We start from the raw sequence: 17,383 nt of genomic DNA, 5'->3' as shown, positions 1-17,383 counted from the left end.
CTAATTTTTATAGTATGTTTTACCAATTGAGATTAAATACAATATACGAATTAAAAGTTTATTTTTATCTAGTACAGGGGTCGGCAAACTGCGGCCCGTGGGCCACATTAAAATTTTTATTCAACTAGTTTGATATACTAATATTTTTGAAAACACAAAAACTAAATTTTAGTGTTATATTTAAAGGATATTCTATTGCCTAAATTTTTTTGTTGAAAAAAGTTGTCTTTAAAAGTTTTTCAAAGCTAAATAAAGTTTTTTAAAAAAACATTCCCTTTTGACCTGCCAACCCCTGATCTAGTATATAGATATAAGATAATTTTACTTAAAAAAAAAATTAGTTGTTTTTGTATATTCACTGTTTTTTCTCTCATCAAGAACTCCCAAACTTTAACCAACTCTATCTTAGTACTATTTTTAAACTTACATGGTTGCTGAAAAACCTTGAGTCCTAGAAAACCCTAGAATTAGAGAAATTTTGAAAAATACCTTGAAATTAATAAAAAAATCACTGAAAAACCATGAAAAACTTGGATTTTTTTACTTAATTTACCTGATCTAATGAAATTTTGATATTTTTTTGGATAATTTTGATATGTTTGGGGGAGGTGGTTTAGGAATAAAGGTATAAGTAATTATCAAGTAAAAGCTTAGAAAAACTTGCTGATCCATGAAATATGCAAATCAGAATAATCTTTAAGTGTACTTTCCTGTTTAAAGTAGCTTTACAGTATCTTTTCAATCTTGTTATACTGTTTATGAAGTAGTATATACTTAAAATATGTATATTTGTCCTGGACAAGAAAGAAAGATAGGCGTGAATGCTCACAACTATTGTCAATGGATTGGTGTGGAGAAAGACCTTAAGATCATCTATCCTCACACCATACATTTTATAACATTAAGGCAGTTTTAATTAAAACAACAAAAATAAACTCAAGATCAATAAAAAATCAATATTATCATTAATTAATAAATTTTTTTTCATCTTTATTTAAAATATTATTATTTATATTAACTGAAAGCAAATTTATTTTCAAAAGAAAAAATAGGTTTGCTCTCTCTTTATACCCATTTCTGCCAACATTTCTTTGTAAAAAAATTTGAAAGCTTTTCAAAGTCATTTAAAATCAAGTTCTTCAACAAACTTGTTTAGAAAATAACAAAATATTAAAACTAAAATATTTTTTTTTAAATCTAAAAAAACTGGCCTGAGATTTTTGGGAATTTTCAAACCGTCTAGAGTTTTTTATGAAAAAACAAAACTATGTTGAGTTTGAAAAACAAATTCTAAGTATGTTTAATTAAATATGCTGGGTCATCATAAGATTTTTCAAAATTTAAAAATATTGTGAGTGTGTGGCAACCCTTAAACTAAGTTTGAGTTGCCAAAGGTTTTTAAGAAAATTTTGCCAGATTTAATATTAGAATGAACTATTAGGTCTATTTTAGTATAAAATTAAATTTAAGGTAAAAACTGTCATAATTGAACAACCAAAAAAGCAAAAAAATATTTGGTCCTCGGAATGAAAGTGTTAACATTATGAAAATAGAACAGAAAATAATGTTCAAGTATTGCACAAATTTTTATGTACAAATTTAAAAAACATACTGTGCCAGTTAACTTTTAAGTCCTTCTTTACAAGAGTAAATAAAATTTTACAATCATTCAACAAGATTTTCAGATTGTTCAGAAACAAAATATTACATCCCTGGAGTAAATAGTCTTTATGGTTCTAAAACCTTATCCTACCTTGGATGTAAAGTATGGGAGAAAATTCCAAGAAACCTAAAAGATCAAAGTTACCTTGGAGCTTTTCAATTTGGACTAAAAATAGTCTTACTTAAAAATCAACCAGAAGAAGTCAAACTTAATTTCCTTTGTATTAACAACTAAGATTAATTTTCAGTACTGCTTTTTTTTGTTATCTATTTTTGGGCTGATTGATGGTGATTTGACTGGGTGTGGGCAGAGATGGCTTAGTTTTGGTTTTGTAAGCTTGGGATTTAGTGTTATTGTTTTGTCTCCATTGACAATGTGGCTAAAGATTTGTTTAGTCTTTAATTTACTTAATTCTTATATCAATTCATGACTTAGATAAATAGAGTTTTTTTTACAGAGGTACAATATTATATTTAGCTATCTTTAACAACTTGAAATTTATTTACTTTGGCTTGTTTAAATTTATTTTGAAAAGCTCTGGCTTACAAGTTTTTTTTTTGCAAAACTGTAGCTTCTTAGGATATTTTTTTACTAAAATTAACATTGACTTTTATATGAAAGCTTAAAGTACAAACTACAAGCAAGTTTTTACAGATGTAAAAAATTATATTTTGCTTTTGAGATGTTGTAGTTTTTGTAAAAATTCTGATACAAAGGTATGGAATACAAATTTTTTGAGGTCAGTTTTCTTGGAAATCAAAAATAACACTAAAGATCTATTTTCTTCTTCTTTTTTGAGCTGGAGACCTTACATTATATCAGGAAATGTTTCTTTTATAATTTACAAGACTTTGACTGTTGTAGTTTTAAAAAAATTGGGAAATATAAATTGAAGATAAAAAGAAACAAAATAAATAGAAAAAAAATAAAAAAAATTCCCCAATTATAACTTTTTCAAATTTAATAATTTACCTTCTGTGAAAATTTAAGGAAATTGGTTAGAATTTAATAAGGAAATAGATTTTTAATGAAATATAGTCTTTATTTGTACTTGTGGTTTGCACCTTCCATTAGGAACCTATTAAGGTCACTGACTTAGATCACTTATTTCTAAAAAAATACTTATAATTCTTTAAGCTGTGAAAAATTTGTGATAGTTCAGATAAAACTCAATAAAATAAGATCAACTTGTTAAAATTAAAGTGGACCCCCTATGCCCTTAATTTTCTTTAATTTTAAATAGTTTTAAAGTATTTTTCACTTTTATTTGATTTCTTAATAAAAATGAACAAATAAACTTGTTACAAAACCTTATAGACTTAAAGTTTGTACACTTAGCTTTTTCTGTAGTAATTTAAAAAGTCTCAAATAAACTTAGTAAACAAATGATAAACCTTAGCAAAAGTGATACCAAACATTTATTAACTCTAAAAATTTTACAGTTAAGTTTTTATAAAGTTCCTAATAAAAAAATCAAAATGGCTGATGAAGAAAACATTGCACCACAAGTCCCAGGTTAGTAATTTGATTTTTTTAAGTTGTTAGTTTAGTATTATTGTAGTATCTTGAGCTGAAAACTCAATAATGTCATTTTTTATAGCACCCAAATGTATACATATGTTTTGAAATAAAGTTTTTAGTAAGCTTATGAGGTAATTTTGATTAGGTACTGTAGATAGATGATTTTTTTGCTATTTGAAGTTAAGTTTTTCACCTGACAACTATTTATTATATTCACAAAGTTAATAATTAGCTACTGACCATATTTTGATAAACTTAGAAATAAGAAAGTCTTACAAAACTTAAACCTTATCTAAGGATCTTATAATTTGTGACCTCTGATTTTTTTTTACAAAATTTACAGACTCATTTATTTTAAATATTTTAGACTTATAAAGTACTGTTATAAAATCGTAGCTTATAAATTTTACTTTAATTGTCCACCATATAAGTTAAATTGTATTTTACATGACTAAAATTTAGATAAATGTTATCTCTACTGTTTTTAAGTAGAAATAAATAAACACAGCACACATATTAGAACTTAGTTTTAACATTGGTATATATTTTGAGCATTTAAGTTTTACAACATTTAAGTTATGTATATACTTAAGTTGACTGTCAAAAACTTTATTTTGAATCTTTTTAAACCTATTCTAATCTGTTATTATTATTTTTAAACATTTTAGTCAGTTTTAACAGTTTTATGAAAGGTAAGTATTTTACAAAAAAACTTTTGATTTTCCTACAGCTGAGGATGTTGAATTAGACCTTGGTCTTAAAAAGAAGAAAAAAAAGAAAAAGGCAAAACTCGATCTTGACAGTAAGTTTATTGTTGAATTGTTATTTTTATTGGCTTTTATAATTGACATGTGCATGGTTATAAGTACAAGTCTTTGAGGTATGTTGTGTCTTAGATGATAACATGTTTTTCTTAAATGGAATAAAAAATTTCAAAAATACCTTGCTGCTAGATTACTTCATCAATTTCTTTTTGAACTATTATGTACCATTTTTGAAAATTAATCTGCATTTCATATATTTGATTGTTTTACTTAATAATTTCCAATTTTATATAATCTGCTCAATAATGATTAGTAACTATTAAGTGTAGTTATTTTTAGATAATAGTGTAAACTGAAAGAAAAACTAAGAACTCTCTTGGTTTTCCAATTTTACTTATGTTTATTGTTGTAAATTACAGTTTATAAAAGAATTTTACTAAATAGAAACCAAATTATCCTCATCTTTTTGTCCACTGTCTTAACAAGAAGGAACAACATAAAAATATTACTTTATATTTTTAATTTACTTAAACAGTTGTCTTTTATTCTTAAGTATTTTGTAAACACCAAGTACAGTTTCAAATAAAGCTTAGAAAAAAAAGTTATATGTTTTTCCAGTATTTCTTTCACCTTTGGGTTTGTCTATATTTAGTTAAAGTTTTTTATTCTTAAAAATAATTTATTAAAACTATCACTTTATTAAATAACCATGTGTATTAAATAAAAACTGATTTGCTAACTCACAGAATTTGTATTACAGTAACCTCTCGCTTATTTACGCAAATTGTGTCCACAGAAAAAGTGCGTAAAGATGCGAGAGATCGTAAAGATACGAGAGGTACAAAATATACTTACAATAATGGCTGTTTTTTTATATTGTTTCTAGTTAAAAGCAGACTGGGAACTTTCCCACTTTTAACAATTTGTTTACTTTATTCCTAAGTATAAAAACAAAAGATAAAACTATACACATACTAAAAAATAGGATAAAAATATATCTAAAATAATAAGTAGATTTTATCTCTATTTATATTTAATTGTCACTTTTTTGATACTTAACATTCATATTTTTTCTACATAGCAAATTTAATTTATAATAAAGCATTTGATTACAATTAAAAAATGGTGTGGTGTCTATATTAAAATTTGTTTTGCTTTATTCGTATATAGTGCTAGAATGCTGTATTATTCTTTTGTGTTTTTAACTTTCATAATTTCATTATACTTTCATTATTTTACACAGTCATATTTTTTCAGAATTTTTATTTAATCTCTTATTGCTAACATAATTAATCTAAATGTTTATCAATTAGTCAAGGAACATAAGTTTACTAAGTCTAAAGATATAGAGAGGTAAGATAGCATTTAACAACATATTTAAATTAAAAATATACAACAAACCTAACTTGTGCAATACTAAAAAAAACTAAATTTTTTATTTTTTGAATTTTTTAGAATTCTAAAATGCGTAACTAAACGAGAGTGCGTAACCTCACGAGTGCGTAAAGATGCGAGAGGTTACTGTAATTACAAAGTTTTATACTTAAACTTGTCTATTATGTGCATGCAATTTTTTTTTATTCTGTTGTTTAATTAGTTATTTGTATTGTCTTATAAAAAGCATATTTCTTCCTAGATTTTATGTCTAAATAGTGTAAGTCCAGTTAAATTTCATGTGATCAACTTTAATATATAGATTTATGTTGGTCAGGGTTGCCACTTTACCTGAAAACCTGGAAAAACCTCGAATTTGACAATTTAGGCTAAAATAACTGGAAAAACCTAAAATTTGAGAAATTTTGAAAAAAACCTGGAATTTTTAATAATTTTATTATTTTCAGTTGTAAAATTTTGATTTGACACAAAAAATCTATCATATAAATAAGATTTTTAGTCATCATCAAAAATTTTCTTTATTAAATAACACATTTAAAGTAACTTTACAGATTCTTTTCAATATTTTTATACTATTTAATACAGTTTCTTGAATAGAAATTAACTTTAAACTAAAAATAGACCCAAAAATATTTACTTTTAAAAACCTGGAAGAAGTTTGGAAAACCTGAAAATTTTTTTAAAAAAACAAGTGACAACCCTGGTTTGTATTTGATTTTATAATTAAAAAGCTTACTACTAGTTATTTTGATCATAATTTTTAATACAGTTTTTCACTACTATTTGTTTACCTATTTTTTTTTAACAAATTTATTACACGATGATGTAAATTTTGAAAAATTAATTATCTCAAAAATTACAGTTTTTATTTAAAAAAACAAGAAATAAACTATACTAACTAAAAATAATAAAACAAAAAACATAAATAAAAAATCAAAAAATATCATATAATATTATATAATGACTACAATAAAAGTTCTTATAAATAACTTGAACACTATTGAAATTAAATTTAACAAAATTTATTTTTTTACAGATGGAGAGGAAAAGGTATGTTTTCTTCAGTTTAAATCAATTTTTTTTTTGAAATAAGAAGTCTAAAAATTAAAAAAAGTATTTCTTAATTATAAATCAAAACATAATGAGAATAATGTTATCTTTTTTATTTGATTTAATTAACAGTTTTACCTTTGCCCAACTAATTAATTAAATTTAATGAATAAGTGATTTAAAGGATACTGTAATATAAATCCTAGTATGAATTATAACTTCTAAGTTGTATAAATGAATAGTTATCTTATACAAAGACTAAATTACACACAATGTAGTGTAAAAGATTAAGCAGAACGTAATGTAAATGTTTTAGTTATTTTTGTGTAATTTATTAAAAATTTTATTGTGAGGTTGAATTATACATTTAAGTACTTATAAATTTAGTTAAAACAAAAATTTACTTCTACTCACTTAAATCCTAAATAACAGAAACAAAAAACTTTTTGAAAAACAGAAACAAAAAACAAAAGCAGTGTAGAAAGCACTAAATCTAATTCTGTCCAACTCGGTCTGATTTTTTTGTCACCAATTAAGAGTCAATGGCAACTTGCCAGCCAACTATGCAGTGTTTTTAAATAATTTAAAACAATTAAACACACTTTTTTATGTTTAAGTTTTAAACATGGGACAAGGCCACTTCAATTTTATAAAACCTGGAAGAAGTTTCCAAAAGTAGTGACCACCATGTTTTTAAGTGTAAAATGTCTTTATCAATCATTTTATATTTAATTTTTAAGGAAGGAACCGCAATTTTTCAATAAAAAAAATTAAAAAAGTTAACATAAGCTGATGGAATAAGAAAAGTCATGAACTAGTTTGTATTTTATTTTAAGGGCATAGGGGGGGGGTAAAACACTTTAATTGTAATTTGATCTTATTTTATATAGTTTTTTACTAAGCTACAAGTTGCTATTTACAGATTTTGCAAATTTAAAATAATATTTGAGATATAGCCGGTCAAAGTTGGATGTAACAATAGGTTCCTTATGGGAGGCGCAAACTAAAACGGCAAAAATTAACTATTTCACTAAAAATCTATCTTCTTAGATTAGAGGTATAGATTTTTAGTGATTTCTAGATATTTGCCGTTTTAGTTTGCGCCTCCCATAAGGAATCTATTGTTGCTTCCAACTTTGACCGGCTATATCTCAACAATTATTTTGAGTTTTTGCCATTAATAATTAATAAACTAAAAGTTTTGGTAGAATAAACTTAAATTATAGTTTATATTTAGTTGAAGTAATTTTTTTTAACTCTAAAATATTTCATTAAAATAAAGAGTATTATAGCTTTAGAGTATTTAAAAATAACTTGTAATCAAAGGTGTATGAATTATAAAAAAATGTTAAATCATTTTTTATACTTTTTAAACTATCATAATTCAAAATGAGTGTTATATTTTAATCTCAAAAATGAAGATCAGCTCTAAAATACAAATCAAAACATAAACGTTTACTTTTCCAAAAAGATGATGCACCATTATATTTTTATGCTAAAGCAACAAGTAAAAAATATTTTAAAAGACACTTAAAAGTAATACTTTCTAGTTTGACAGTAATTAAATAATTTAAAAACTCAAAATACTAATCTATTACGAAACACTTCCTAAACTATTTTTCATATTAATTACTTGACCAAGTATAAAAAGTAACCACACCTTATTATTAGAAATGAACCCTTTTCCAGTTAGTTACCTATTTACTTTTACACCCTTGCTAGTTATTACCCTTAATTGTACACTTTGGGAAACCCTAATGTATAACATTGAATTTAAGTATAATGTTGAATAATTTGTAGCAAGACGAAGATCTTGTTTTGAACTTGAAAAAGAAAAAGAAGAAGTCGAGGAAGGTGAAGGTTGAAGAAGCAGATTTGCCAGAAGTTGATCAGAGTTAGTAAAAACTATTTATTTTATAAAAAAAAAATTGTAGTTAATATGGTTTTTAAAAGTTTTTCATTTTGAAGTAGATCAAAATAAGTAAGTTTATTTTCGTGTTTGTTTGTTAATAAAACAATTGATGAATTATGTAAGATTTTTTTTTAATCAGGTAAACTTAAAACTTACAAAGTTTACCAAATTCTTGGTCAATCTTAGTTTGGTTTTATTTTTATGTTATTGTTTTTTTTTGTTTTCAGCCACCTGATACTTTTTAAGAATTAAACAGATTCAAAATATTTTATTTGTCATAAGAAAATAAATCAGGTTATTGAAGTTATTATGTTAAAGGGTCGAGTATTTTTACAATATATATTTTTTTAATAATTTTTCTACTGGAAAATACTAAAAGTATATTTTTAATTCTTTTACAAAGTTGACTGGAAATTGGTGCTTATAAAATTAAAAAAAAAAAAAAAACTAAGTCTCCAAAATTAAATAAAAAATCTATACTTTCATAAAATGTAAATTATGTTAATACCTGAATATTACTATTTTGGAGTCAATGATTTTTCTTGGAATATCTTTTAAATTTTAGAAGTGAATTTTAAAATACTTAGTTATGAAACAAAGGAATTGTTTTAGCAAACTCGAAGAAAAAAGCTCTATATCTTACATAAAACTATATGGTCAAATTTTTTTTTATAATTTTTATGATTAACATTGGTTCTTTATTCAATTAGTATTTTAATAAATAATATTTTTTTACAGATGATGTGGAAATCAAGAATGATGAACCGGACTATACTTATGATCAGGTAATAATAATTTATTTATTGATATTATTGTTTATTTTATTGATAATTATGAGGATTGTTATTGATTTATTTGCTTTGAAATTTTCTGTTTATAATCTGATTTTTTTGTAGATTTTTTAAATATTGTGTAAACTTTCTAAACCAATTTATACATTTTAGTTCTTAATATTTTAAAAGATCTTTGTGTATATTTCTAGTAATATTTATTTGTTTTTACATAAAGTTTTTTTGTCTACTACCTTTATTAACAAAAATATATCACATAACATCACACAATTTTCATAAATAGCTTTATTTATTATTACAAATTTCTATTCTTTGTAGCCAAATTTTAAAACACTGTCTAATAAAATTAAGTTCATCTAGTATTAAATTATAACGATGAGGGTTGTTATAAAAATATTGCTCTGAACTGTTGCTTTTGAAAGCAGTTTTTTAAATTTATATGTTAAATAACTATTTGTTTAGATGTTTGACATATATTGAACTTTCGGAAATAATTTATTCATTTTAATGCTCAAAATTGTTAAATTCTATAAATTTGTTTGTCTTTAAATTTGAATTTTGTTATTACCCGTATTTACAGAAAAAAAAAGTTTGTATTTACTGAGATCTTTTTGATTTGATTCTAAAAGAATTGAAAGTAGTACTACCATAATATTAAAAGGCCTGCTATCAGCCGGGATCGGCTATGCGTAATTGTGCATAGAGAATAAATTAAATGATAATATTGCAATGAATTAAAAAGCACAGTAATGCAATGAACCAATAGATAATAAGTAAAAATACAAATAAATAAAAATAAATAATTCAATAAATAAAACTACCATATATAAGCCGCAATCTAGAATTATAACAATTTGTATTTATACATTTTTACAAAGACACAGTAATTTGTTTAAAGTTAACAATTTATTTTCTACTATTGCTGTTTGTAAAAAATCAATAACATCATTTTTTTTTCTTTTCGGACTACCGTGTAATTTTTTATTGTATGGTTGTTACTTTTATAATCTTAATGTTAGCAGGGTTGCCACTCGGTCAGGAAAAGTCAGGAAAAATTTAAAAAAATGACGAAAGTCAGGAAAAGTCAGGAAAAAATGGGGTGCTTTGAAAAATAGTCAGGAAAAGTCAGGAAATTTGATAAAATTTAAGAAAAAGTCAGATTTTGTCAGTTTAAATTTACAAAATTTCTTTGCCTTCAAATGGTAAAAATTAGTTAAAAGTCCTTTAAAGTCAGAAAAAAATTCCTAAATTTTCCTAGAAATTTACAAAAATATTTAATTTTAATTCTTATGCCTTCATCTGGTATAAATTAGTAAAGTATCCTTTTTAAAACTGCAAAAATTTTCTATTAACATATTGAACAAGTACCCTACTTGAATAAGCAGATTTTGTAAGCTTTTTAGTAGTGATGATCTGTAGCAAGGACACATCCATAGTGAAACTGTGATATATACACAAACGTTTATCTAGCATAGTTTTAGAATCAAAGTGTTTTTTGTTTAAGTAAATAATTGAGTTCTTTATAACTAAGCTGCTAGTTTAGTATCTAATGTAACAAGTTGATGTGTAGACTGAAGTGGAATGCAGACCAGATAAAGGAAACCATATCTTTATTAGATTAAGAGGTTGAAGTGCTAATAAAAAAACGGAGAAAATAAATTTTAGTACATACATTTAAAAAAACAGTTCTTGATTAAGTTCTTTATTGTTTTAATGTTTTAACTGTATAAGTTTGTTATTGTTTTAAGGTTTGAGTTGTGAAAGTTCCTTATTAATTTAAGGTTTTAATTGTAAAAGTTCCTTATACGTCATTTCGTTTGTTCAGATACATTTATGCTAGGAAATTAAAAAAAAATGTTTTCTTTATTGTTTTAAGGTTTCAACTGTAAAAATTTGTTGTTGTTTTTAGATTTTAGTTGTGAAAGTTCGTTATTAGTAAAAGGTTTTAATTGTAAAAGTTCCTTATATGTAGTTTGTTTATCTAGATACATTTATGCTAGGAAATGCTAAAAAACTGTGTTTTTTTTCTAGATAAGCTGTGTCTATAAGGTAATAATACAAGTATTTTGCTGATAGAGCTGTTTATTACTAACATCAATCTTACACAGATGGTTTAAGTGATGTACTGGAAGTTTGATAATAGAATTTAACAAAAAACTGTTGTTTTTAGCCTGTATTAAAATTAGATTGAAAGCTTTATAAAGTTTCAAAAGTTAAATTATGTATTTTAGAATAAGTTTAATTTAAGAGTTTGATTTAGAAAAGTCAGGAAAATTTTGGTAAAAAGTCAGGAAAAGTCAGGAAATTTTTCTCAGCTTGATCAGTGGCAACCATGTGTTAGATTATTTTGTATAAATGTTAAAATTAGTATTTTTAAAACTCATAACAAGTTTGAATATTTTTTGCTGTTAACTTATTAAAGTATGAATAATTTTTAGCTTTTCGGCAAGTTGTCTTTATGCATATATATAATTAATAACAGGGTTTCCAAAAAACCTGGAATCCTAGAAAATTCTGGAATTTTAAACAATTTTTACATGTAAAGTAAAGGAATTTTAATACCACACAAAAAATCTGTAAAAAGATATAAGAAATTATTATTGATTATTTTTTGTATTATAAACATTTCAATTAGCTTGACAATATCTTTTCAGTTTTGTTAAACTAATTAGGGCAGTTTTTTACCTTAAACGTAATTGTATGCTAAAAATAGACCCAAAAACTTGTAATTTTGAAAAACTTGAAGAAATTAAGAAAACCTGGAAGAAACTTCTTAAAAACCTTTGGCAACCTTGTAATAAGGTAAACACGAAGTTATCAAACAAATTGCAAAAGTATAGCTCCCTAACACAAAATAAAGTAAAGCTTTAAAGTAAAGAAGTATAAGTAACAAATACATAATCATTAAAAAGCTGCATTCATCTGAAAATTAAAAAATGTACAAAATAAGACCTATGAAAGCCTAATTAAAGTAGTAGTATTAAAATAAAATCTCAGCTAAGATTAAAATAAACAAACTTAAGGCAAATCTTTTAAGTTACCATATCTGAGCTTTAGCAAACAAAATAAGTTTTCTTTATTATCGACTTAAACACAATTTAAGCCAAAGAAGAGTAATTAATTTAAATTACTAAATAGAGGCTAAAAACTATATAAATCAAGCTTAGAGATTTAAGTTGTGAAAGATTGTGCAGTAAAAATTGCAATCTGCTAACTAAATAATAATAAAATAAAAAATGGGCATACATGAACTATTATTTATAATAACTATAATTTGAATGTTGTTACTTACAATACATTGTTTTGTATTTCATTTAAATGGACGCGTTGTATATAATATATATTTTTTTCAAAATACTAAAAATAAAACTTCAATCAGCAAATAGCTTTAAACTGCTCAAAGTATAAAAAATACGCGCGAAACTAAACAAAATCCCCCGAACAGCTACTTGAGAGGGTGTTCAACACTATGAGGAGGGCCAACCCGGAGATGGTCAATGGTGAGAAGAAGAAGTTTGTGATAAGTCCACCGCAGTGCGCGAGAGTGGGAACCAAGAAAACTTCGTTCGTCAACTTCTCAACAATAGTGTCACAGTTCGTTGTTTTTATTAATTAAAATGATTGAATAAAAAATTTTTAAAACGTATGTTTATTTTATTTATACAGTTAATCTCGTAATAATAGTTTCGTCAATTCTCACCAATTGTTTCTCATGTTATTGTTTTTTTAAATATTATAATTATTAAACAATAGATTATAAATTTATATGTTTTATTGACATAAATAAAGTTATAATACTAAATTTGTCAGTTTCTTAACAATAGTCTCCCAGTTAAAAAAAATATATTTGTTAAAAATTTGATTAATAATCTATATATATTTTATTCATACAAAACAAGTATTTTAATGACAGTTTTTCCAATTTTTTAATAATAGTCTCACAGTTCGTTTTTTTAAACTTTTTTATTAGTATCAAGTTTTAGAAGTATATTTAAATGAACCTTGTTGATAATAAAGTATATTTTATATGTATAGTTACTTGTATTAAATAATAAAGAAAAGACACCAGTCCTTAATTTTATCAGTCAGTTTTTCTCCAGTTTTGAATAATTGTACTTCTTAAATATATATTAAAATTATACCTTATAACTATTTTTTATGTATAAAAAATGTTAGCATAATAGTTTCAATAATTCATCAATTAATTTTTCTTATTCTGTTGGTTTTTATTTGTTTACACAATTCAGTTTGATGTTATTTAAGTAACATATATGTAACTACATTAGTGAGTATGAAGTATAACAAATATATTTACTTAAAATGTTTCTCTTTTTGACATAGTTTCCAATTCAAATATTGAAATATATCAGATAAATATCTTACCTATTGTTAATATTTAAAATAGTTCACTAAACAGTTGTAAATATTTTAAATAAAATTCAAAACGAAAGTTTCTTTAAAAACTGGAACAGTAACCTTGTTGAAAAAATTAAATTTCATATTAAAATAATTTTTTCAGATTAAATTTGCTTCAGTTAATTCAGTTGTACGTAGAAAATATATTTTGAACGACATAAAACAAAACATAGATAATTAATTCATGTATTTCTCAAAAAAAAAGATAGTATTTTGATTATTTATTTCACAAATTAAAAAAAAAAACTTGATCATTTTAAAAAGTAACTATTTAACTGAGTAAGTTATTACTATATATGACACAGTATCTTATCAATTAATAAAATGTGTTATTTAAATAATTTAAAAAACTTTACAGGATTAATCGTCAGCCAAAGCACGTCATTCAATTTCTTTTTGCTGAACTGGGTACTAGGTCAGTTGAAATATTAATTTATATAAAAATCATAATAAGTTTGCTGTGTAATTTCTATTTGTTGACTAAAATGATTTCTTACTTAAACAAGCAGTACATTTTGCTTAAAAAATAGTATTTTATAAAATTATTAAAGTCTTATTTATTTGATTTTTTTATTAAATGTAAGGTAATAGTCATAGTTGTTGAACACATAGAACACAACATTGTACTGTTAGTAATAATAAATAAAAAGAAAAGTTAATATGATGTTACAGACCAGTTCAATAATTATTTTTACAGATGGTACAAATCAGCCTATTATCAATATAAAATAATAATGAATAAAAAATTATTTACATACAGCGGTGGTGTTAATAATATTAGCTTATCATTGATATAATTATATGATGTATAAATAATAGTTATTAGTAAATAAATAATATAATACATAAACCGGTAATCCCGATTATACAAGTTTATTATCCAAAAAAAAAAAATATATATTAATTAATAATAAATCACAGTGGGAGTGTTGACGGTACCAATCAGCTTATTATCAAGGGTAGATTCCAACAGAAACAATTGGAAACCGTCCTGCGAAGATACATTAGTTAGTTTTAAATAAAATTATGATTTGTTAATGTTTTGGCCTCCTGCCAATGAAAACACTCTTTTTCTAGGAGATTTTCAAAATCTTCTAAAAAAGAGCACTTATTATGAGGAAATTGGTAAACTATACCTTTATTTTTACAGTTATTATTAAAAATTACCTAAAACTCTTTTTCTAAGAGAGAATTATGTAACATGCCATAAAAAAAAATCATTTAAAACCCTCTACTAATGGATGCACTTATATTACATGAGATTTTAAAAATCTGGAAAAAGTAATGCGTTCATTGGTGGAAAGAACCATACTACATATAATTTTTATCAATATAAACTTTTTCAAACAGACGAGTGGAACACTAATTAAAAACGAATGCTAATTAATAATTAAAAGCCTTTCTAGAAGAAAATTATATATTTTATTTTTAATTTCTTACTTAGTATCAAACAATTTACCAATTTAATTAAACAATTTTTAGTAAATAATTTAACTTTCTTTTCTCCAACAGAGGAGTATGTGACTTGCCACACGTGCAGAGCCACCGACACGACGCTTGAAAAACGCGAGAGGTTGTACTTCCTCAGGTGTAACGTGTGCCAGTCGTCATGCTCCGTTGCCTCCATTAAGACCGGATTCCAAGCTGTCACCAACAAGCGGGCTAGGCAGCGCGCTAAGCAGGCGTAGAATACCCCAGAGTGAAAGTTGTTAAAATGCGCAAAATGTTTTAATTGCGTTACCAGCGCCCCTGTTCTACTTATTACCTGAAAATAAATAATATTTTTATAATTATAATAATTTTTGGATTAAGACACTTTATGGAAGTATTTTACACCTTTTATAAATATTTAAATTATAATAATTCATTTTAACTTTAAAACAGGCTCAGTCCTAACATTTTTCTTGTTAATTAATTAACATAAACAATTATAAACACAAATATAATTTATTAAGAACTTTACGCATTTTCGTTAAGTATTTTTGATATTTTATATGTTTTTGTCAATGTTTCTTATAGGTAAAGGTGTTTAGAAACTCTTTATTTATTTTTTTGTTGAAACTAATATTAAATATTTGCTGTCTCACAATGAAAATAAATTAAATAACTAGCTTGTTTGTTGTATCAGTTATATATATTTAAAAAAATTTTTTTATTATTTTATATTTATTTTTTTATTTATAATTTATTTAAATTTAATTATATGCAAGTATTTTACAATAGTTTTCTTATTTCATTTGCTTATGTGGTTTATTGTATAAATGTTGGACTCAGGCATCAAAATCCACTTAAACAAAGCGCACGAAGAAAATAAATAGGACGTAAGTACAAAACACAATAAGAAAAATACAAAGTTGCCACAGTCAGGAAAAAACGAAAATTAATGACAGAAGTCAGGAAAAAAAAAAGTTTTTGGAAAATAAGGTCAGCAAACTTGATTAAAACATGCTCTTAGTAAGAAAGTTTATCATCACTAAAACTGTATTTTGCAAATTTTATTTTCTTAAGATTTTGCTTTTGCCATTCATCTTTTTTCAGGGTCTGATTAAATTTTTGAAATATATTAAAATCTATATGACTTCACGTGTGTATTTAATATTTGGTACAAGTTTTACATGCTGCTGATACAAGTATTCTGCTGATAAAGCTGTTTATTGCATATATAACGACCATACACAAATGTTTTAAACCAGGATTTACCAAAGTGAGCCCCAAAGGGGCCATTACAGGAAATCTTAAGCTGTAAAAGGGGGAGTCATAATTTGAAATTTACAATGGATACTCTGTAATTGATGATAAAGAGCAAAAAGAAGGTATTAGCCCTATTTTGGGAGTTTTTTTTTTTAGAAATATTGTTGGAAGGCATAGCTGTTTTTATTTCTTAAGGGGGGCGTTATGAAAAAAAATTGGAAACCTTGATTTAAACATTGCATTGTAAGTTAGATGATTAAATCCAGCAAAATAGTTGTTGTCTATTAAATTAAGATTAAAATTTTTTCAGATTATTGAGTTTTCAGTTATGTATTTTTGAAATAGTTTTATTAGGAAATTGATTTAGAAAATTAAGGAATTTTTTCAGTTCGAACTGTGAAAATAAAATACAAAAAAAAAAGGCTCAATCCATAAGTTTGATTTGAATAACAATTTTGAATGAAACTTGAACTTAATATATGAAATAAGTATAACATTTCAAGGCAAACAAGTTTATAAATATACTATTAAACCACATGATACATTTAGTTTAAACTACTTTCAAGTTAACTAGTATAAAAACTTTATATTTGATAAAAGAAAACATATTTTAAAAATGTTAAAATATTTTTAAATTGAGTTGTAGAAAAAAAGAACTCTCAATATCAAAAGAAATTACATACCAGCAAAAAGTTGACTAGTATAATAGTTTCAAGTGTTATATATTTGAAAAAAAAGATTAAGATTATTAAATGGAGGCGTAGATATAAAACTATTAATATCAAAAGAAAATACCAGCATTAATTTGAGCTAAAGTGTAATAATGTTGATATAGTTTTTATTTTGTGTTTTCACTGAACTTTACTAGCACCTAATCTATTTAGATCAAACTTCCAGAGCTTTGAACTAAATTTTTAACTCTTATACACAACCTTTTCATATGGTAGTCTTGAAACCATTGTTTCTTCTACGTACTATTTTTAATAAAGAAACTATCTAAGATACTGAATGTTAATTTTATGGATAAAAAATTATGACATTGAAATTCCACCTACTATATAACAGTGACTTTAAGATTGGTCAACCTTAACTTTATTTGATACTTTATAACGGTTGCATATTTAGCATATACATTTTTGATTTATTGAAATTTTTAATGTATGGGGACTAAAGTGAATTG

General features: G+C 24.4%; 1 protein-coding gene across 1 annotated transcript; it reads left to right on the top strand.

Moving 5' to 3' along the window:
* Nucleotides 1-3,109: 3,109 nt before the first annotated feature.
* Nucleotides 3,110-15,602, top strand: LOC145834250 (eukaryotic translation initiation factor 2 subunit 2-like). The gene is made up of 9 exons (XM_082941627.1): nt 3,110-3,178; nt 3,915-3,986; nt 6,380-6,393; nt 8,194-8,287; nt 9,044-9,090; nt 12,542-12,690; nt 13,871-13,927; nt 14,434-14,519; nt 15,025-15,602. Exons 1-9 carry the CDS (start codon nt 3,142-3,144, stop codon nt 15,198-15,200), a joined length of 732 nt encoding a protein of 243 aa, XP_082797753.1. The 5' UTR covers nt 3,110-3,141; the 3' UTR covers nt 15,201-15,602.
* The last annotated feature ends 1,781 nt before the right edge of the window (nt 15,603-17,383 follow it).

Source organism: Thalia democratica, chromosome 4 (assembly GCF_965202585.1).
Source record: "Thalia democratica chromosome 4, ktThaDemo2.hap1.1, whole genome shotgun sequence".
NCBI classification, from domain to species: Eukaryota; Metazoa; Chordata; class Thaliacea; order Salpida; family Salpidae; genus Thalia; species Thalia democratica.
This window is presented reverse-complemented; position numbering and strand designations above follow the sequence as displayed.